Source organism: Eretmochelys imbricata, chromosome 9 (genome assembly GCF_965152235.1).
Source record: "Eretmochelys imbricata isolate rEreImb1 chromosome 9, rEreImb1.hap1, whole genome shotgun sequence".
NCBI classification, from domain to species: Eukaryota; Metazoa; Chordata; order Testudines; family Cheloniidae; genus Eretmochelys; species Eretmochelys imbricata.
Window position 1 is genome coordinate 98,370,015 of NC_135580.1, and position 21,971 is coordinate 98,391,985.

Consider the following 21,971-nt stretch of genomic DNA (forward strand, 5'->3'; position numbering starts at 1 on the left):
TTATAGGTACAAATTGTAGTATTTGGACATCTAGCTACCTAATTGCAACAGCAAATCTGGCAGATATGTCTAGCCTTTAATTTGCATTTGCAAAATAAGAAACTTTTTGAAAATCAGTCACTGTGAAAAACGTATTTCCCTGCTAGTCATTTCACTTGAACATAGCAAACAGAACTGACCAATTTAAAGTGGAATTAGTCAGAAAAGTGATTAAGTAATTCTGAATTTCCATATTTCTTCATTACTTGCACATCAGATTTGTTTGGTTTTCAGGTCAAAGAATGTTTTGAATTGGTAGTCCTACCGATTAGGTCCGGATTTCTTAAATAATCACCAGTGATAAGACTCTACAATCAGAACTTGACAATTTCGTTCAACAGGTAGGAGGCAAAATCTATTTGAGTCTTCTACAGCTGTAGTTGTTTCACAGCATTAACTCAAGCAACAAATTTATCAGCAACTGTGACAAACACAGGGAAGAATGTGGTGCCATTTTTATCATCACTTTTCTGACCATGGCCAAACTTTAACTGGTAAACTAAAGCTTTACATTTTAAAGTTAACTCACTTGGAGTCTAAATGTTACAAAATATAAGGGTCCTTTTAGGTCGCTACGTCCACTTGCTGCAAACACTCAATGTAGTCTACCCCTAGGGGATGTTACAGGGTTAAAGTGATATTACACTGGTGCTGAACAAAAAGGAGAAGAAGCTGTAAGAACTCTGAACAAGCAGGCAATTTTGGTAGATAAATCAAGCCACCAGGAAATATTGTACCATAGTTAGTACGCTACGGCCCTCATAAAAACCAATTTAACGGAAGATGTTTACCCAATTAACATGGCAAGTCTCTATCTAAAAGAATAGTGCATAATCGAGTGGAAGCATGATTTGTCAGAAATTAGATGTTAGATAGCTATTGTCAGAGTGGAGGTGTTAGCTGCCGTGAGCACAGCAAATCAGGAGAACTGTTACATCAGGATAGCTCACTCACGGGTATTATTTATATACTTGTAACTTCACCGTGAAGTAGGCACCGTACAGGCACATAGGACTATATATAGTACCTGCTTCAAAGAACTGAAGGTATTTCTAAGCATAAGAATATTTGTGTGGTCACAGCAAGGAGAACGTAAGGATGTGTTTCTGGGCCTTTGTTCTGTTGAAAGGGATGGAATGGAAACCCTTACCCATATTTCTGTAAAAGAGAGTTCTTCAATCCATGGGTCGTGACCCAGTAAGGTGCTGGGTCCCCTTGCTGTGAGCAGCACCGCCGACCGGGCCGTTGAAAGTCCCGTCGATGGTGCTGCCCGGCTAAGGCAGGCTAGTGCCTACCTGTTCCGACACCGCGTGGTGCCCTGGAAGTGGCCAGCACCAGGGCCGGCTTCTAGGTAGGAGGGGCCACGGGGCTCCACACGCCCATTGCCTGGGAACTGGCCAATGGGAATGGGGGGTTGGGGGGGCGGTGCCTATGGGCAAAAGCCACACCGCGCCACTTGCGTGCCTCCACCTAGGAGCCAGACCTGCCGCTGGCCGCTTCTGGGGCACAGCGCGGTCCGCGGTGCACCCTGGCTGAGCCGCTGGAGGTAAGTCCATGCCTGTGCCCCAATCCGCTGCCCCAGCCCTGAGTCCCCCCAAACCCAGAGCCCTGACCCCCTCCCACACTGCAACCCCCTGCCCCAGCCCTGAGCCCCCCCAAACCCAGAGCCCCTCCTGCACCCCAACCCCGTAACCCAGCCCAGAGCCCTGTCCCCCTCCCGCACTGCAACCCCCTGCCCCAGCCCTGAGTCCCCCCAAACCCAGAGCCCCTCCTGCACCCCAACCCTGTAACCCAGCCCAGAGCCCTGTCCCCCTCCCGCACTGCAACCCCCTGCCCCAGCCCTGAGCCCCCCCAAACCCAGAGCCCCTCCTGCACCCCAACCCTGTAACCCAGCCCAGAGCCCTGTCCCCCTCCCACACTGCAACCCCCTGCCCCAGCCCTGAGTCCCCCCAAACCCAGAGCCCCTCCTGCACCCCAACCCTGTAACCCAGCCCAGAGCCCTGTCCCCCTCCCGCACTGCAACCCCCTGCCCCAGCCCTGAGCCCCCCCAAACCCAGAGCCCCTCCTGCACCCCAACCCTGTAACCCAGCCCAGAGCCCTGTCCCCCTCCCGCACTGCAACCCCCTGCCCCAGCCCTGAGTCCCCCCCCAAACCCAGAGCCCCTCCTGCACCCCAACCCTGTAACCCAGCCCAGAGCCCTGTCCCCCTCCCGCACTGCAACCCCCTGCCCCAGCCCTGAGTCCCCCCAAACCCAGAGCCCCTCCTGCACCCCAACCCCGTAACCCAGCCCAGAGCCCTGTCCCCCTCCCGCACTGCAACCCCCTGCCCCAGCCCTGAGTCCCCCCCCAAACCCAGAGCCCCTCCTGCACCCCAACCCTGTAACCCAGCCCAGAGCCCTGTCCCCCTCCCGCACTGCAACCCCCTGCCCCAGCCCTGAGTCCCCCCAAACCCAGAGCCCCTCCTGCACCCCAACCCCGTAACCCAGCCCAGAGCCCTGTCCCCCTCCCGCACTGCAACCCCCTGCCCCAGCCCTGAGTCCCCCCAAACCCAGAGCCCCTCCTGCACCCCAACTCCATAACCCAGCCCAGAGCCCTGTCCCCCTCCCGCACTGCAACCCCCTGCCCCAGCCCTGAGCCCCCCCAAACCCAGAGCCCCTCCTGCACCCCAACTCCATAACCCAGCCCAGAGCCCTGTCCCCCTCCCGCACTGCAACCCCCTGCCCCAGCCCTGAGTCCCCCCAAACCCAGAGCCCCTCCTGCACCCCAACCCCGTAACCCAGCCCAGAGCCCTGTCCCCCTCCCACACTGCAACCCCCTGCCCCAGCCCTGAGTCCCCCCAAACCCAGAGCCCCTCCTGTACCCCAACCCCGTAACCCAGCCCAGAGCCCTGTCCCCCTTCCGCACTGCAACCCCCTGCCCCAGCCCTGAGTCCCCCCCAAACCCAGAGCCCCTCCTGCACCCCAACTCCATAACCCAGCCCAGAGCCCTGTCCCCCTCCCGCACTGCAACCCCCTGCCCCAGCCCTGAGTCCCCCCAAACCCAGAGCCCCTCCTGCACCCCAACCCCGTAACCCAGCCCAGAGCCCTGTCCCCCTCCCGCACTGCAACCCCCTGCCCCAGCCCTGAGTCCCCCCAAACCCAGAGCCCCTCCTGCACCCCAACCCCGTAACCCAGCCCAGAGCCCTGTCCCCCTCCCGCACTGCAACCCCCTGCCCCAGCCCTGAGTCCCCCCAAACCCAGAGCCCCTCCTGCACCCCAACTCCATAACCCAGCCCAGAGCCCTGACCCCCTCCCACACTGCAACCCCCTGCCCCAGCCCTGAGTCCCCCCAAACCCAGAGCCCCTCCTGCACCCCAACCCCGTAACCCAGCCCAGAGCCCTGACCCCCTCCCACACTGCAACCCCCTGCCCCACCCCTGAGTCCCCCCAAACCCAGAGCCCCTCCTGCACCCCAACTCCATAACCCAGCCCAGAGCCCTGTCCCCCTCCCACACTGCAACCCCCAACCCAGAGCCTCTCCTGCACCCAACCCCTCATCCCCAGCCCAGAGCCCTGTCCCCCTCCCACACCTCAACCCCCAGCCCAGAGCCCCTTCCCACACCCTGAACAAAGTGAGAGTTGATCCAGCATCATGTTTATGAAGAGCTCATGGTCACAGTGCTGCGGCAGGCTGAGCTTATATAAGAAAAGGCCTTGCCACAGGAATCTTTGCTTTTATACATAGTTTTTTCAATACTTGTCTTTAATGCACATACGCTCATTAAAATCAATCAGGTGGAACAGTCCCAATACAGGTTTATAAAAAATAGTAAGTCTGATGCCATGGAAACGTCATAAACTCGTGCAATTGTATGGCTGTGGAATAAGATTCTTCAATTTATCTTAGTGATCCGTTTATAAAGTTGCAAACCTGAGGTTCTTTATGATAGGTTAATGTACATCCCACTACGTCACTTCCATTTAATTGCTGGGTTTAGGATGTAGGGTCTAGACAAGACGATCTGCCACTCACCGTTTCGCTAGTCTTTGATCTAGACTGAATACCAAGTGACACCCAACGTCCGCTGCTGCTTATTTTAACAAGGTTATGTTCTGAGATCCATGTTAGATTCCCCCCCATGTGCCAAACTGTCTCATTGTCCTCCAGTTCCTTTGATAATACTCTCCTTTGCTGGGATACCTATAACCTTCCCCCCCCCCACCCCACACACTTGACTGTGGTTAGGCTCCTGATGCGCTGATACCGTTGTCTATCATGCTGACCTATCTTGTCTCATTGCATTCCCCCATCTACCTGTCTGTATCCATCTGTTATCTCTTGTCTTATATGCAAGTTTGTAAGCTCTTTGGGACAGAAGCGCTTTTTGTTCTGTGCCTGTGCAGTGCCTAGGATGCTGGGAACCTGGTCCATGGCTAGGCAATACGGGAACACAAATAATGATTATTAATTGGGCCTTATTCCTTGCATCAGTGGGGCTGAAAGTGCTGCAAAAGTGCTTGGAAAGAGAGGGAGGATACAAGAAGTGCCTCCTTTTACTAACAGTACCGCCTCTGCTGAGACCAAGAGGGCATCCTATCCAGTTTTCTCAGGCTGGCATGACAGTGTCCATGACATGAAACCATGAGAGCTGCAAAGTGAGATACAGCATCACGGCTTAAAGATGTGGAAGGCCCACAAGTATCAGGCAAAACAGAATGCAAGTCAGAGCTAATAACAATAAAGCCGAGCCCTCTACAGCAAGACTCCAGTGAACTATTCACAGAGTAAGTGGTGAAGGGTCTGCTGGATGCAGTGGTAACTGCAGGGGTCTTGGAAATTAACTCACTGTAAGAAAAAGAAAAAAAAAAAAGCACAACTTGAAACCTTACTTTTCTGGATTGAAAACTGTCAAGTATCATGAAAGCAGCAGACTGCACTTACCTTACAGAGTCCCGCACGTATGAGGGAATGGTTTTCATGCTCAAATAACAAAGGGTATTAAAAACTCCTCAAAATACAATTCAATATTCAAGTTCAATACAAGTCTCTATATAAAAACTATCCAGTATCTCGGGTCTCAGTTTATGCTAAACCAAATAAGAGCATGCCTATAGCCTTACCCATAAAATGAAAACAATTACCTTTGAGTGTGCATAACTGTCAGGAGGTGTATCAGACATGCAGAGAGGGGAGTGTGGAAGATGCACAAAGGCTGGTGCTCTGTAGCAGACAGAAAAGCTAACTAACTTGTGCTGTTACTAGCCAAAAAAGTTACAAAGTCATATACTGCACATGGCATTCTAATACTAAATAACGTTTCCTTGTCAAATCCCTGTAAGTAATTTTTGGTGTGTTTGGGACAGGGAGGGGGGAGAGAAGGAAGAAATGCCAAGAAGAGATGTTTAACGGACAAATGTCTGATAAATAAATATATTGCAACATTTTTTAAAGGTGACCCTTAGCACCTGAGTCTGCGGGAGGGTCTGTAATGCACAATGAAGCCTACTTGTCACTGGGTGGCAGCAGCAGCTTCTAAAGTGGAGTGGTTAGACACCAAATTGAAAAGTACTTGGCAGCCAGTGTTATCTGGGGGAGAATCATTCCTTGGAAGGTAAATAGCCTCCGTTTTGCCCTAATGCTATTTGCAGTTGTACACTGAAGATGGGCTTTTCAGAGGGGCTCCATGTTGGCCTAAATCTGTTCCCATTTCAGTCAGTGGGAGTTTCACACTCTCTCAAGCAGAGTTAGGCGGACACGGAGCCCTGTGAAAAGCCTGACCAAATGCTTGAGCACGTTTACAACAGGCACTGTTCAGCAGAGGGCGATCTCCTCTACCAAATGCAGGGTCAAGACGAAAACCTCCGAGACCAGGGGTCGGCCACCTTCCAAACAAGAGCCATTTTTTGGTTTTTGCCTTTGATCAAAATATTTCGAGAGCCACATCACACGCAAAGCTACTTGTAGAGTTAGAATTTATCAACTAATAATAATTGAGCATATTAAAGTTATTACTACTCACCAATCCTTTTTTTTTTTTATTGAAGGTATTTATCTGATCTATTTTATTTCTGGCGTTAGACTTTTTACACTGTTGGATGTTGGAACATACTAGTAAAGGCAGAGCACATCCAGTTCCTTTTCACAAGGAATTCCAAGAGTTTTATTGGTAGACAACAGTTGCCTTGGTAATGAGCTGTTTGAATTTGATTATAAACAGGAGGTGGCTCTGGGCTGAGGCAGCGGATTGGGGTGTGGGGTCTGGGAGGGAGTTTGGTGCAGGAGGGGATTCTGACCTGGGCAGGAGGTTGGGGTGCTGGAGGGGGTGCAAAGTGCAGGCTCTGGCCGGGAGGCACTTACCACAGGTGGCTCCCATCTGGCAGTGCAGTAGGGCTCAGGCAGGCTGCCTGCCTGCCCTGGCCCCACGCTGCTCCCGGAAGCGACTGGCATGTCTCTGCGGCCCCTGGTGGGCGTGGAAGGCAGCTCTGCGTACTGTCCTGACCCCAGCACTGTCCTCACAGTTCTCATTGGCTGGGAGCCAACCAATGGGAGCTGTAGGGGTGGTGCTTGCAGGCACAGACAGCGCATGGAAACTCGCTGTCCTCCTCCCCTCAAGGGGCATGCCAGCAGCCAGCCAGCCGCTTCCGGGAGTAGCATGGGGCCAGGGCAGGCGGGCAGCCTGCTTGAGTCCTATTGTGCTGCCAGCTGGGAGCCGCCTGTGGTAAGCGCCTCCCGGCCAGAGCCTGCACTTCGCACCCCCCTCAAAAAACGGCTGCCCATAAGGGAGCAGCCCAAGTGCTGCATGAAGCTCCGGAGCCGCAGGTTGCCGACCCCGTCCTAGACCCTAAACAGCAAGGTTGAAAAAGTTAACAGCATTTACTGCACCCACGCAATTTAATAGACTCTGGAGTAAAGGTGTTTAAATATCTGTCATATAAAATAGAAAAAGCTACCATAGAAATAATCAACATTCCGATGGAAACCGGTGACTGGTTACCACTGACAGAGCAAGAAAAAGAAATGGGGCCAAATTCTGACCCCACTGATATCCTGTGGCAATCCCAACAACAGAAGGTGTAAACTGGGCAGTGGACAGGTTGGGGACTAATTAGCTAATTGCAGAGGCCAATTTACCATGGATATGTGTGGTAAAAGTTGGACATAGATGTGGAGTTAAAAAGGGACCTAGCAGGACACTTGCTGTGTATTTGGTTCTTTCTCTGCTGCAGTTGTGAAAGGAAAAAAAAAATCAACACCGGGCCCTCTCACAGGAAGTGGTTCTCTCCTGGGAAGAGGCCCTTCCTAATGCCACAGTTTATAGTTCACCAATATGCAACTGATTGACAGCAAACTGAAGACACTTGACAATCACAGCAGGTTTTTTTCTGATTGTAGCTGGAAGGGGAGAAGCCAAGAATCACTTTTTGTTACTTAAATAATAGCAACTGCAAGGAAGGGGAGGATCCAGCTACAGCTGAACGAACAGACGCTGGCGGCCGAGGGCCCGCTGCCAGTCCTGCATTCATTTTAGTGTAATACTAGAGAGGTTTTTCAGCATCAGTGACTGATTAACTCAGAGCGGAGTCAAGTTTAAAGAAACCTGTCCACCCTAGCCATCCAAAGTAGCTTTTTCTTCACCCAGCCTGACAGTGGCAGCAGATACTTTTGTTACCTGACCACTGCCAGTACATTCCCTCCCACAGCAGCTCCCCTAGTAAAAAAATCACTCACCTTTATCTCTGTCCTTTTCTTTGCCCCACTCTTCACATGGCTCCTCCTGTCTTCATTTTCAGGCCTGCAACAGTTGTGACCATGGTGGATCCTGGTACCTTTACAGAGTCAGGAAGCTATCGCAAAACAAAAGTGCTACCTTCTCCTTTCACTAATAAAAGAGGGTACCCACACTTTTGAAACCTGATCCTGCAAGGTGCAATTGGGAATGAGCAATTTGCACCACACAAGAACAGTCCTTTGGTGAACCCTGGGCACCTACTTAGTAGCGTCAGATAGCACTGTTGATCTACTAATATAGAAACATAAAGGGACTTTAGTGCATAATTTAAGATGCAATGCAACTAATGTCTAGTTAATCAGTGAAATGTACAATTACAAGGCAATTTAAATGTTTTTGTTTGGCTGGATCCTCAGACAGTAAATTTTCTATTGCAATATTATACAAAGATGAAACTGAATGAACTGCAAGCACTCAAACTGTATCAAGGCTTTTAATCAAGCTTCATCAATGTGTTCTCTAGAATACTTTTAGTTCAGCCTCATTAATGCTTTATTTAGCTAGCCTACTTTAAGCTTCACATAATAACAAAGATGGTGAAAAAACCAAAGTTCCACACAACAGAATTGTAATTTGTAGAATTTAGGCAGCTAAAATAAATATGTTCCATGGTTTGAATTATCCAGTGTAAAATTACAGATGCATCAGGGATTGCGTATCACCTTCTGTAAGCATTCAAAACCAAGCATTTCCCCCCCAGTAAAGACACGGCTCCTGTAAATGAAGCAGGTCAAGTGCCCCTGTGCCAGAACAGGTGGTCCCAGTTTGGCCAATTCAAGAGGATGGGGCAGCATCTGGGGCTATAATAAAGATCAGGGAGACTCTAAGAAAGGGAGACCCGGAGAGTCAAGGCTGTCTGAGGGTCAAGTCAGGAAAGAGGCAGGTGAGAGCTGCCTGGAAGTGAGTGGTTGGCAGGTGAGAGCTGCCAGAGCCAGGAGACAGTATGTGGCTCCTGGGGGAAAGCAGGAGAGCAGCAATGCGGATTTCCAGCTGACCTCCCCAATCCAGTGACAGAGGGGGTGGAGAGCAGCAGAGGGGCTTATCTGCTGCCACCTTCACACTGGAGAGGTGGACCCAGGTGAACGTGAGAGCCAAGGGAGTGAAGGATGCTTCCCTGGTAAGATGATCTCCAAGCACTGAGGCGGGGGAGGGGGTTTTCCCACTGGGAAAAGTGGGGTTTTAGGGACTACGTACACTGGCTGTGAGAAACGGCCTTTTGTTGGAGATTATTTGAACTATGTTTTGGGACTAAACCCGCCCCAAGGAGGGGTATTAGGCAAGAGAGCCTGAAGTGGAATCACAGGGAACTCAAAGTGGAATCTGATGCAGCTGAGCCTGCTGTACCACAGCCTCCCATAGGAGGGCGCTCAAGGCAGGGCTACCCTATGACAAATGTATATTTGACTTACAGAAAGAGAGAATTTAAACTAAAAAAAATGCAACTCAACCCCCAGTCCTTTATACCCGGACTACAGAGTAAATGATCTTCTATTTCTTTTCAGACAATGACTATGTAATTTGTATCAATGTAGTACATTTTAATGTTTAAAATTAGACTGCAGTAATTCAGAAGTGTTCTGAATTATTGCAGTCTAACCTAGCTAGGACACAATAGTGTACAATGAAGTTTCTTACTGTGAACAATATTTTTAATATAAATAAACTTTTAAATCAGAGCACTGCTTCTGAAGGGTAAACAAAGTTCATCTGTGATGTATACAAGATTTTATATATGAAGTGCAAAAAAGAAGGGTCTCTTCCTTCCCAGAATTTTACATACTGAGAAACTAAACAAAGCACTGTTCAGAACAAAATGTTTCACAACCGTTATAATTTATCAGTCCACACATCACACTGGTTTTTAAAGCCTACAGGCTGTTTGATCCTATGGAAGAACAGTTTTGTGGTTAAGACAGTTTAATGGAAGTCAAGAGGACTAGAGCAATTCCCAGCTTTGCCACACCTCCTGCATGACCACGAGCATGGCACTTAAGATACATCTAAGCTGCAGCCAAGGGTATAGAAGTACCCAGGCTTGCTTTACCCCAGCTAGCTTGCCTAAAAGAGTGGGGAGGATGCCGTGGTGCCAGCTTCACCTTGCTTGACCCTCTCTGGATATGTCCTTGTTTATGCAGCTTGGGCCGCCATAGTCTCACTGCTATTTCCGGGGAGCTAGCTGGATTAAAGCCAGCGCAGGTACGTCTACATGAGCTGCAAATCCCACCCCTGGCTGTAGTGTAGGCGTACCCTTCATCTTCCTATGGCTCTCTTCCCCATCTGTTAGGGGTATTGTGAGGATAGCAGACTCATCACTTTGAGGCACTCAGACACCACAGTGATGGGGTATATACAAGTACCTAGAGAGACAGAATACTTCAGGGCCTAATCCTACAATGTGCTAAACATCCTTGACTCTCACTTTTTGTCCTTTATCAAGGTAGGTACATCTATGCCCCTCCAGCCCACCATTGTAGTAGTATCTGAATGCCTTAGACACATGAATGGATTTATTCTCAGAGCACCCCTAGTGAAGTAGGGAACTATTACTCAAGTCAGTGGGTCCTCAGTATCTTGAAGGATCAGGCCCTAAATGCAGCCAGGACTGAGGCTTTGTCTACGCTAGCACTTTTGTCGGTCATAGGTGTGAAAAAACTCCCCCAATGGTATAAATGTTGGTATAAATTTCACTAACAAAAGTGCCGCTGTGGACAGAGTTATGTCGGCAGGAGACACTCTCATACCAACACAGCTGCCGCCGCTTGTTGGAGGCGGTTTAATTATGCTGGTGGGAGAACGCTCTTCTGCTGGCATAGAGCGGCTACACAGGAGACGCTGCAGCGGTACAGCTATGTTGCTGTAAAGTCCATAGTGCAGACATAGCCTAAGTCAAAGGCCAATTAGGTGAACTGATTTTGGAGAGTTTTACGCATTTCTCTCTTCAAATATTTATTTTGCTCCTTCTCTCCTTTTCTTGGCATTGCCAAGTATACCAGATACCACGTATACTCAAAAGTAAAGTCCAAGGGCCAAGACCTGACCTTGAAAAGACATATGCAAACACCATTTTAGAACCTAAGACAAAATGCTAAATAGTCAGCTACTGCATCGTGGATTTAGAGGAACTCTTTGGAATATTAAATATAAAACTCATAATGCTAAAAACATTTAAAAATGCGGTTCAGTCACACACGACCTGTATACTATTCTGTAATGACAAGATTCACAAACAAAAGCCCTCTACAGATTATGACTATTAAGACTAACCTAAATTTTGTAAATAATGCATACCGTAGTTAGGCCAATTACCTATACAGCTGTACCAGAGCACACTAGGCATGGACAATATATCTCAGAGAATGTGCACTACTAGGAAAAATTATGGAAACAAGTTAAACTTCAAAAAGAAAAACAGAATGATCCAACATATGCTCATACAGTTAGAGTAGCTTGCCTGGCAAGAAAACAGTATGTATTACGCCCTGAATTATGTGAAGTCCTGAAAAACAAGGCAGGAATCTAAGTATGTTGTACAGGAACTGTGAAAGTCAAGAGACTAAAAAATGTGACCAAGATGGACTCTGTGTGAGGCACCATGTCCAGAATAATACCAGCATTCTTCAAGGTATCTCCAGAGCAGAGACAAGTCAACAAGACAAAACATAAGGATCACTCACAAAATATTTGTATATTTCCATATGTATGTGTTTAATAAGCAATTATCTTCACTATTTACCTTGTCAAAGCAGATCAAACAACCAATATATAAACACTATATTCTGTGAATCTAGTTTGGTATAGTGCATGGAAGCATTTCTATATTTTCCCCCCCAGTGCAATATTTTTTCTACATATGGTATACTAGCATTTACTGAAGTCTTTGAGAAACTTGCAAAGGCAGAGAGTCTGCCTTCACTGTTAGAAAGACTTAGGACCAAATATCATTAGCAAAAAGCACATTTCAAGAGCATTTTAATGTATACCATGAGGGTGCAGGTGTATAGGTTTTATTTTAAAGAAACAGTCTTTAAAGTACTTTGCTTTGTGGCTCTTATAAACATTACCATATTTTTTCACAAATGTAAAATATATTATAGCTGTTTAGATTTAAAAGGCAATTCCCACTGGGTGATAAATATTTTGAAGAAAATATTAACCTACAAGAAAGGGGCAGCTCCGTGAGAACTAGTTTTTAAACATTCAGTTTTGTCAGTCCATCTCCTTTCGGCCCAAACTGACATTTTTCACTCAGACTTCCTTTAATGGCAGTAAGGCTACTCCACGAGCCGTGGTTAACACCTTGGCGATTACAGGTACTATAACTGGCTGCTCCTCATGCTTTCTAACACCCCAAGAGTGCAGATATCAATAATCACAATTGTGCATTAAAATATAATTTATACATTTCAAAATATTGTTAATAGACTTCCCTACCTTAAAATGGGCTTACATTAACAGTACTTTGAATTATTTCAGGGTCGATTAGGTTTAAGCAATTCACCACTTCAAGAGTGCAGCTCACAAACAACACAACCCACCGAGGGGTAGCAATAGTTGATAGATTCATAGTGCAGATAAAAATCAGAACTGCACTAATTATTTGACATTTCAAAACTATAAATGAACAAGACAAGTTTCTTATACTGTACATGCAATAAGCTATAGTGAGCATATGACAATGAGGCTGGGACATTCTACACAGTTAGCTGGTGTTTCAGACTTGAATCTGTTAAAACATAGGACTCAGGAAATAAAATGTTGCAAAGCTCTGTTGTCACAGCACTTGAACTATGCTCTCACGCTTTGTATTTCTGTTTCCCAGTCTCACTAATCACACAAATATGCTGAAACGAAACAGAAAGCTGATATTAGAAAACTAACATCTATGAAGTTTTAGACATTCATTCAATAATGCAATTCTACTGAGAAAAAAAAAAAGGGTATCACACATTTCCATGTTATTTATCGCCAATTTCATTAGTTGATTTATACAGAATAATTTTAAAGTCTGTTTTTTGTATCAAAATGTTAATTCCCCCATATCCCACCTGATCCCTGCTAAGAGACTTGTGCCACCCAGAGAACAAGACTCAGGAATGGGTGGGAACTCAAGGGCAATTCATTCTTTATTCCAAATTGTCCTTCTGTTGTTAATTGTGAAAAAACCTGGTGAGACAAGACCACTACAGCTGTTCCATTCTTTCCCATCTAGTCAATAAGGAGCATGTAAGCCTCCTTTCTCCAGAGCTAAGCAGAAGATCCATGTTGGCCTGCCTAATGAGAGTTGAAAGGTTGCTCTGCTGCTAAAGTTTTTCCCTGGCCACTACATCACTAACAAAGTGATCAGGCTTGTGTATGAAAGTACAGTTTAAGTAGGAAAAAAATGAATTATCCTATTTCCTCCTCCCTAGTTTTGAAAGAGTAAAAAGTATTAAGGAAAACATTACTTACATTCAAATCTCGGAAGTATTCATTATAATCAAGGGCATAACCCACAACAAACTTGTCTGGCACTTCAAATCCAACAACTGAAAAGGACCATAATTCATTGTCTTGTTAGACTTCATGTACCAGTGGTTTTTTTGTTTTTTTAAAAAGCACTGTCATATTAGCATTTTTTTTTAAAACCCAAATGTCCTTATTTGTTCTCCTCAAGCATCCTCAGTTTCTAAACTATTTTACAAATCTAATTTACTTTTCACTATCTAGTCCGTTAACTTCATTCATTTCACTTATCTTAGAAATGAAAACAGACTCGTTAATTTCAATTTCTGATTTTCATGCAGTAGCACAATGCTGCAATGTATAGCTTACAAACGTTTGCTCCAAATAAAATCTATTTGTATTGAAATTTTGAAATTCATGAATGCATTTCTACTAATTTAGGTTTCATTTTAAAAGTTTCACATGCAAAAGTTCCTTACTCTATCGTAACCATGATTCTTCACGATGGATTGGCCACATGGATTCTACTTCTGGTGCACATGCCCCCGGTGCAGACAAGATCAGATTTTTTTGAATAGCAGAGTCTGCTGTGGCCAGGCCTGTACCCCCGCACTCAAGGGCATAAAGGGCAGATTGGGTCAAACCGTCCCTCAGTTCCTTCGCCCATACAGAATGCAGGTAATTACAGGATTCCATTGTAGTGGGGAAGAAGGGTGGGTCATGGAATACATGAGGTCAACACATCTCAAAGAACCCCAGTTACTCTACGGTAAGTAACCGTTTTTTCCTCCTCAAGCAACAGTCCATGTGCAGTCCACTTCTGGTGACACTCAAGCAGTGCCATGGTAGATAGGAAGTGGGTGCTTGAATTGCATCTGAATAAAGATGACTGGGCAACGTTGCCGAAGTGGGCATCGGATCTTGATGCCTCCACGCGGGAACAGTGCTTTGTAAAACCATAGACTTTTCCTGCACTACTTCTACAGGGATCTCAAGAGTGTCTGCCATTCAGCACAGAAATTCCTGGAACATCTTATGGCTGTCAGGCTGTGAAGAAGGAATGTGCCTTGTCTGGTAAGGACAAGGAAATAGCTGCTGTTCTTCATTTTCACGTTCCTGCTGCTGACAGTGTGAGCCACCTGTGCCTTTTTACAACCCTAGGGGATCTCGTAGAGGAGGGAGACCTAGCCTTAGAAGCAGCAGTAGAAGTTGGCTTTCTTGTTAGCTGTGCGCCAAGGGGCCCAAGCAGAGCCAGATATGACCCTGGTAAGATTAAGGGGCTACAGGGGTGGGCACCATGGAGAATGCGCTTCCCTAGATCCCCTAGGTTTGTGTGTGTAATAATAGGTCCTAGATGCCCTGTCTGACAAATAGGGGTCATACGAACGGGACCAGGGTTGGTGGGCAGAGGATGCCTCCCTGCTGTGCTCAGAAGCTAAGGAAGCGAGTACTCCTCTTCTAGATGTGGGGCTGCTTTAACAAGATTCCCAGGGTGAGCTGTGGGCTCCGCTCTTGCCAGGATCGAGAAAGTGCTCTGTACTGTAATGGCACTAGCGGTCAGCACTGCAGAAGGCACTCTCGCACCACTGAAGACAGCAGTGGTGATTCAGGCTGAGCAGTCAGTTAGATCACTCGCTACCAAAACTGGCTTCCGTGCTCAGGTCAGTACCAAGAAGAGCTGTACTGTGGTCATCAGCACGGGAGTCGTAGATGCTGACCCTGTCAGCACCAGGTGGACCAAGATCAGTGCTGGGCGAAGCACAGAGCTCTGCTTGAGATAGTACTCTTGCTTGGTGATTGGTCTCTGTGATGGATATCAGAGGGATCCCTTCTGGGCCATAACCTACCCTTTGAGGAAGCAGGTTGAGGTGATCTCTGCCTCTTTCTACTCGGTCCCTCTGAAGGTGACCAATATCTGGGCTCTCTAGAGCCTAGAGGAGCCATGTTCTTCCCTACCTCTCTCAGATGACTTAGCTACTTTGCTGGTCTTGGCTGACACTTTCTTAGATCAGTGAGCCTGGGAACTAGGAGCTGAGCCAGAGCATACAGAAGTGCTGCAAGATGACGGCTGTTCAGACCTAGCAGGGCCTTTTTCTCCAGATACAAGGAGATTGTTCTAACCCAAGGCAAGCCTCTTGCCTTGTGCGTTCTTTTAGGAAAAAATGGCCGATAATACACAGTACATCAGATTTACCCCTCCCTGAGGCACAAAGACGCCTTGGGTGTCTATCCTGCAGTGGGATAGCTGCATTGTAAAAGGGGCGAGTTTTGAAGCTGGGCTAGATCCTTGTACTTGGTAAATCCCTAACTCTAAGAAGACTTTTTTGTTGCTTTGTTTGTCTTATAGTCCACAGGTATCAAATACTACTACTAACTCCACTAAACTGTCACTACCCTGTCTATACTAATTATTTATAAAATAAATCAGGTTTTAGGTTGCAGAGTATGCAAGAGAAGCAGACTCTATATAGGGGTCTGGCTTGCGGCTACAGGCACCAAGCAAGAACTGAGGGATGGTTGGACCTACTCTTCCCTTTATGCCCTTGGGCACAGGCGTGATCCCAACAGACACTGCTGGCCAAAAGAATCCAATCTTGTGTGCATCGGGCACGTGTGCATCAGAAGTAGAACCTATATGGACAATCGCTGGAAGAACCACCTGTATTTTGGACATACCTACTAGACAATGTCCCTTTAATATAAAAAGGGTGTCAAAATAAGGTACATTCTGCCCATACGTATTGTTATGCACTAGATAAATCAGAGTACATTGCCCAAGAATCATCAGAAAAAAGTGAACTGGAGACAAACATTCCAAATATTCTTACAGTTTGATTAAAAACATTCTATATACTTTGATAATGTGTTTCTTTGTTAATTTCAAAATATTTATTGATGACTGGCAACAAGGGGTCACTTACAGTCAGGCCGATATCCCACACTTCGAGGAGTTCTTTTTACCAACAAGCTGTCAATTAAAACCAGTAGAAATTTGAAATATGGAAATCAGCAGCTACAAGATGATCAAAAAAACTAGATAGAGAATTAATTACTAAAAACCAAGCCAGTCTTGAACTTCACTGATATTGAATGGGTATAACTGAAGGCAGAATTTCATCAATTAAATATATCCTGTATTGTACCTCCCAGCAATCAATCAGATTGATCGGATGAAGACTTCTGGTTGAATCACGAACAGTTGACAGTCTAGCTAAAAGGACAAGAGTCAAACATGCGCCTGAAGCAGAGAGTAGAAAAGTCAGCCAGGAGTTATAGTATAATTCAGTTCTGAAAAGTGATTCTGTAAACTGGCATAATGAGACTCCATGTTCATTTTGTCTAAGAAACCTCAGGTACAGTGCTCTGTTCACAAGAAAAGAGAGAGCTTTTCTAGTTATCACACCTGCAAATTCAGCCTGTGAGCTGAGAGCCAAACTGGGTTCCTTCCTTCTTATGCACCATCACCAGTACATAGAAGTTCTGCAAGCCAAATTGCATCCACCTTTACAACAGTATGTCTTCAACAGGTTTGCACAGGTGCTCCTGATTATCCCTGTAAGTGGAATTTAATAAACATTCCTGTTGATGAGGCACACAGAGGCATGGAATCCAGCTCCCCCTTTCTCAGCTGCGTTGATTCTGCAGAGCTAACAGTATTATCACTAAAGTCAGCAGATGTAACAGAATACAAACATGGAGCAGATTTGCCAAGTTAAGACAGTGCCATTTTTACTGTCACTTTTCAGAACAAAACTGCACTTTCCAGGAAGTAGAGAGAAAGGAGAACAGAGTGAGTGTTCTCATACTTTTTGTCCATCACCATATATTGAGGTATCATTCCAATGACTCAAGATAGTCCATGGATGCTCCTACACTCACATAGAGGGCCATTGTGGTGTCTCGTGTTTGGCTGCAATTGTTCGGGGAAGGCTTTGTGTGAAGAAAAGGAGAGAGAAAGTCCCGTGTCTGATGGATGAACACTGGAGACAGCTCAAGCTGATTATGTACTCAAAAGTGTCACCTACTTAAGGGAAGAGGCTCTCTGAGAAGAGAGGAAGAAGAAGAAGCCCTGCTAAGCCCCACTGCCTGGTATCATGATGCCTTTTGTCCTTTCTCTCAGGGATACTTGCCCTCTGGTCAACTTTTCACAACCTCTCTGTATTCACCCATATGACTTTCCCTACCTGCAAGACAGCCACATCCTTTAAGGGTGGAAGAGGATCTGCCATTGCCTATCAACATAACACTAAATCCCTTTGTATCTCTGAACCCAGCATTCAGCTGGGTTTCTGGAAACTTGTCAGCTTTCAGACTTTGTTGACATTTGAGGTTTACAGAAGTTTTGGCCGAATGACTTAATTTTTGGGGGCTGCTACCAGTTTGGGATTTGACCAAGGAACCTCAAATCCATACTGGGATCTGTTGGAACCCCTCTGCACAACAGCTGCAACACAAAGCAATGGAAAACACACAAACAGGCAAGCGTTTACAGGTACAAAAATGTAAAGCATCTTCACCTTTATGCATATTTATGGCTTAGATCTTTTGACAAATTTACAGTATTACAAAAAGCTTTTTTCAAAGTTACATAATGTGACCAGAATGTCGTTTACTATTACGCTATATGTATATGATGTAAAATGTAATGGCAGGACCCACAAGCCCTTTAAAAAAGGCCCCTATCAGGGACATACAGCCCTTTGACACACTCTTCAAACTCCCCAGTGTGTTGTCGTGACCTCAGAGATAACAAACCAATAAGAAGTCTGTAACTGTCTCACCCTCGACATGTCACTCCAAGATTACCAGAAAAAGGAGCTACCTGAGACACGTCTAACAACTGTTTTAGTATTGGTATGGCAACGCTGCCTGATTAGACGCCACCTCCACCCCCTACTTATCTATAATTCCTATAAGTCAATATATCTTTATTGTAAAATGCAAATAAGATTCAGCTTGATAATGAAAGAGAACAAGCCATCTGAAGTTGGGGGGAGGGATAGCTCAGTGGTTTGAGCATTGGCCTGCTAAACCCAGGGTTGTGAGTTCAATCCTTGAGGGGGCCATTTAGGGATTTGTGGCATAAATTGGGGATTGGTCCTGCTTTGAGCAGGGGGTTGGACTAGATGACCTCCTGAGGTCCCTTCCAATCCTGATATTCTATGATTCTATGAAGTGTAAAAACCATTAGGCTTGACAGCTACTTTGTTAGTAACATTAAATGGTTATCAGTTTTGGTTGTTTAGTCAGAAGTTTTTTAAACAAAATAAGTGTTTTAAAAATATTTTGACTAAAAATGTTAAAATCCTAAAAAGTAAAACCCAGCAGATGATATGGCCAGATTATTCTCGGACATTTGATTGTTATAGCCAAGTTGCACACAGTTACTGCAGGCTAATGGCAATTTTAAAAATTGCTAACCAGGGTTCCAATTTTGCAATCAGGCTCGCATCCAATAATATTAAAAAATACCCCTTAAGATTATTGAGAAAGCTCAGAGCAGAAATATTAGGAGGCTTTTTAAAAAAATCCTAGGGTAATCAAGACAAAATGCATGCCCAACACACTCATACACACAGAGGCAGCCCCCACATCGTTCTTCACTACAAAATCCCTTAAGCAGTCGGAACACAAATGATAGAAAAGTGCTCCTGTCGGTCTAAATAAGTGCACCTTTTCACAATGAACAGACCCTATACTAGAGAAAGTGTGACCACGTACAATACTATGAAGGGTGTTTTCAACTTTGAGTCAAGGGGGAAAAAAAATTCCTTTCAAATATAAAAGTATTCTATAATCCTATTTCACTCTTTTTATAGTTCTTAAAAAAGTAATACATAACACAAGCAGCTGTAATAACAACTCACCTGACTACTTTTACCATCTTTGGATTGTACTGCTTCAGCAGAGACAGCAGTGTTTTCATTGTTTTACCAGTATCAATTATATCCTGATGATAAAAAAGCCACGTCAGAAAACTATATAAAAGCTGTTAAAGTAGCACTTCCAGATTCTAATCGAAGAGCCCATGTCATACTGAGTTGCAATAATATGAAAATAACTCGCTAAGTGGAAATCAGGCTTTTCCTGCACATAAACAAATATAGGTGTTATTCCCTATTGCACTGTTGTGGCCATCCTTTATGTGTAAGAGATAATTTCTAACAGCAATAGTCATATTAATAACCACTGCAATGAAAGCGTTAGCACTGAAGCATCAGAATCACTCTTAATTTCCTAATTTGGGTTGGATTAACACAAAGCCTTCAGCAGAACATTCTTCTATCTGGTCTGAAGTCTGGTGTACATGAAATAAAGAAGTGGGTGTCACTGAAAGGCAAAATTGATTGCTGCATCTTATCTTTATACAGCTTCCCCCTAAAACACCTCAAACTACCTAAGGATTATGCCAGGTTGTATTTAACTGTTCAGCGCTTCAAATCATGGATATTAACACAAGTATGAACAAGGGCTGTGGGTATGCACACTAAATAGATTGATGCATGGACAAAGGCAACCAGGCCTAACTGCCATGTCAGTAGCTTTTAAAGTCAAGACAGAAATCAGTTACATCACTGACCTATCAGTGTTTGACCCTGTGGTTACAGGTGACAGATCTGAGTTTTCTAGAGTCTTTTTTGCCAGTCACAGGAGGCATCATATGAAAAATGATGGTACTATCATACATAAGATGATAAGTTATAGTAAAGTTATTTTTATTGTTTGATTGACAAGCAGAATGGTGATTTGCAATGGGGCTCATGTTTGACAAGAACCTGCCATGTAGATGATATAGGCCATTGAACAGATGAGAAACTAATTTATTTAGCTGCCTGATACTCAAAAGACATAAATTAATTTCAAATGGGACCCACATAAAATTCAGTATAGTTGCCCTTCAGAAGTAAAATCCACTTCAAAGGAGACAATGATCACATAGGTGACTGAAATATTTGTGTGGAAAAAAAAGTGGGGAAGTAAAAATTGGTGCACACATACTTTGACGATGCACTAAAATAGAATATATAAATGACAGACTAGACTAGCTTTCTTGGATCAAAGCAGGATCGTGTGTAAAAACCCAGGATTTCCAAGGTAGGAGCTTTGGGATGACAAAAGGAAGTGGTCACTCCCTTGTGCCATAATAGGACCAATTTCAGGAAATGGCTCTTACTGACATAATCATCATAATTTATTTAAGTGAAAAGAAGTTAATATGATTTTAGGTTTCAAAATACTGTTTGTGTAAATAGGAAGTTGTTTAATTGTTTATTGCCACTACTTCTCTGTCCTAGGGTTAAAAAATAAGGCCCTACTTAATTTGCGATACTGCGGAAATTACGGATCCCATAATATTGGGCTTCCACCACAATTTTGACATCTGACTGGGGCTGACAGTGGGAGCCTGGTTGTCAGCCCTGGGTGGCTGGCAGTCCGGCTGTTAGTCTCGTGCATTAATGACTGTAATACAGTTGCAGCAAAATATATGGTTATCAAAAAAATTAGCAGGCATAACATAATACTTGAATGCTTATATTGTTCCAGCAAATTTTTCTTAAACAAATAGGTCTTCTCTGGCTTTTCCAAATTACTGCAATTAATAAAGGACCTTTATTACCTTTCCGAGATTTTGCATGTCTTGTCCGCAACTCAGCTGCAATTATTTTACAATCATCCCACGCTGTAAGTAGGGCCTTAGTTATAAACCTTGTTCAAGAACATTATCTGCAAATGAATCAATGTTTACTCCTGGGGGGCACTCTGCAGAATTCTCCAAATTTTATTTGCCAAACAACACTACATAATCACACCAGTTTCAATTATTTTGGTAATTTATTTCAAAATACCTGTCAGCAAGTATGTCTGTAACAATACAGAAACATACAAAAATTCCTCCAGGAGGAGAGAGTTTAAAAAAAAACCCTACAACAACCCAGTTCCTGTTTCTCTGCCCTCCCCCCAAGCCCAGCTCGGCAGGCCAGACACCCAGAACCCATTCCCCCCAGAACCCAGCTGCAGGGCCGCCCATCAACCAATACACCCAAATCTCCCCCCACTCCTCCCCCCCGAGCCCAGCTGTGGGTTCCCCCAGCCCAGATACTCGCACCCCCTCCTCCCCAGAGTCCAGCTGTGGGGCTTCCCCTGGCCCAGATACCCACCCCCTTCCATCCCAGAGTCCAGCCGAGACATCCGCCCCCTTCGCCCCCAGAGCCCAGGGATCCAGAAGGAGAAACAGTCTGATGTTCAGCCCAGGCTTGCATGGAGTTTCCTGCACGCTGCCCAGTCCTTCCCTCAGGGCATGCTGTAGCTGCCAGGAGCCCTTTAGCTCCCTCCCCCTCCCCCTGGCAGTGTCTTCCATGTGTGAGCTGGGCTCTATTGGGTCCAGCAGCACCTAGAGGCAGCCAGCAGCACTGCAACCTATTTCTGTGGGGAAAAGGAAATTCTGCATGTAGAACATTAATTTCTGAAAAATTCTGCATTGCGCAGTGGCGCAGAATTCCCCCAGGAGTTAATATTGACTGGCTAGAACAAGCCTCCATCCATCAATAAAAGGAGGTATCAATGTAAGAACTAATTTATCTTAACAGCTAGGAAGTCAGATTAAATTGTATTCTGCATATTAATATCCAGAGGTGCATGATGAGCTACAGTGGTAAGTGAAAAGAAAAGGAGGACTTGTGGCACCTTAGAGACGAACAAATTTATTTGAGCATAAGCTTTTG

At 45.3% G+C, this 21,971-nt stretch overlaps 1 protein-coding gene and 1 long non-coding RNA gene across 2 annotated transcripts in view; one reads left to right on the forward strand and one right to left on the reverse strand.

Moving 5' to 3' along the window:
* Window positions 1-8,629, forward strand: part of LOC144270590 (uncharacterized) — a 24,352-nt gene extending 15,723 nt beyond the window's left edge. The window contains exon 3 of the long non-coding RNA XR_013347178.1: window positions 7,808-8,629. This is a non-coding gene — a long non-coding RNA (uncharacterized LOC144270590). The remainder of the gene's footprint in view (window positions 1-7,807) is intronic.
* Window positions 8,630-11,486: 2,857 nt separating this feature from the next.
* Window positions 11,487-21,971, reverse strand: part of HPRT1 (hypoxanthine phosphoribosyltransferase 1) — a 30,049-nt gene continuing 19,564 nt past the window's right edge. The window contains exons 6-9 of the mRNA XM_077827179.1: window positions 19,116-19,198; window positions 16,170-16,216; window positions 13,255-13,331; window positions 11,487-12,647 (exon numbers count right to left, since the gene is read on the reverse strand). Coding sequence (XP_077683305.1) covers window positions 12,600-12,647; window positions 13,255-13,331; window positions 16,170-16,216; window positions 19,116-19,198 — 255 coding nt within the window. The 3' untranslated portion in view covers window positions 11,487-12,599. The remainder of the gene's footprint in view (window positions 12,648-13,254; window positions 13,332-16,169; window positions 16,217-19,115; window positions 19,199-21,971) is intronic.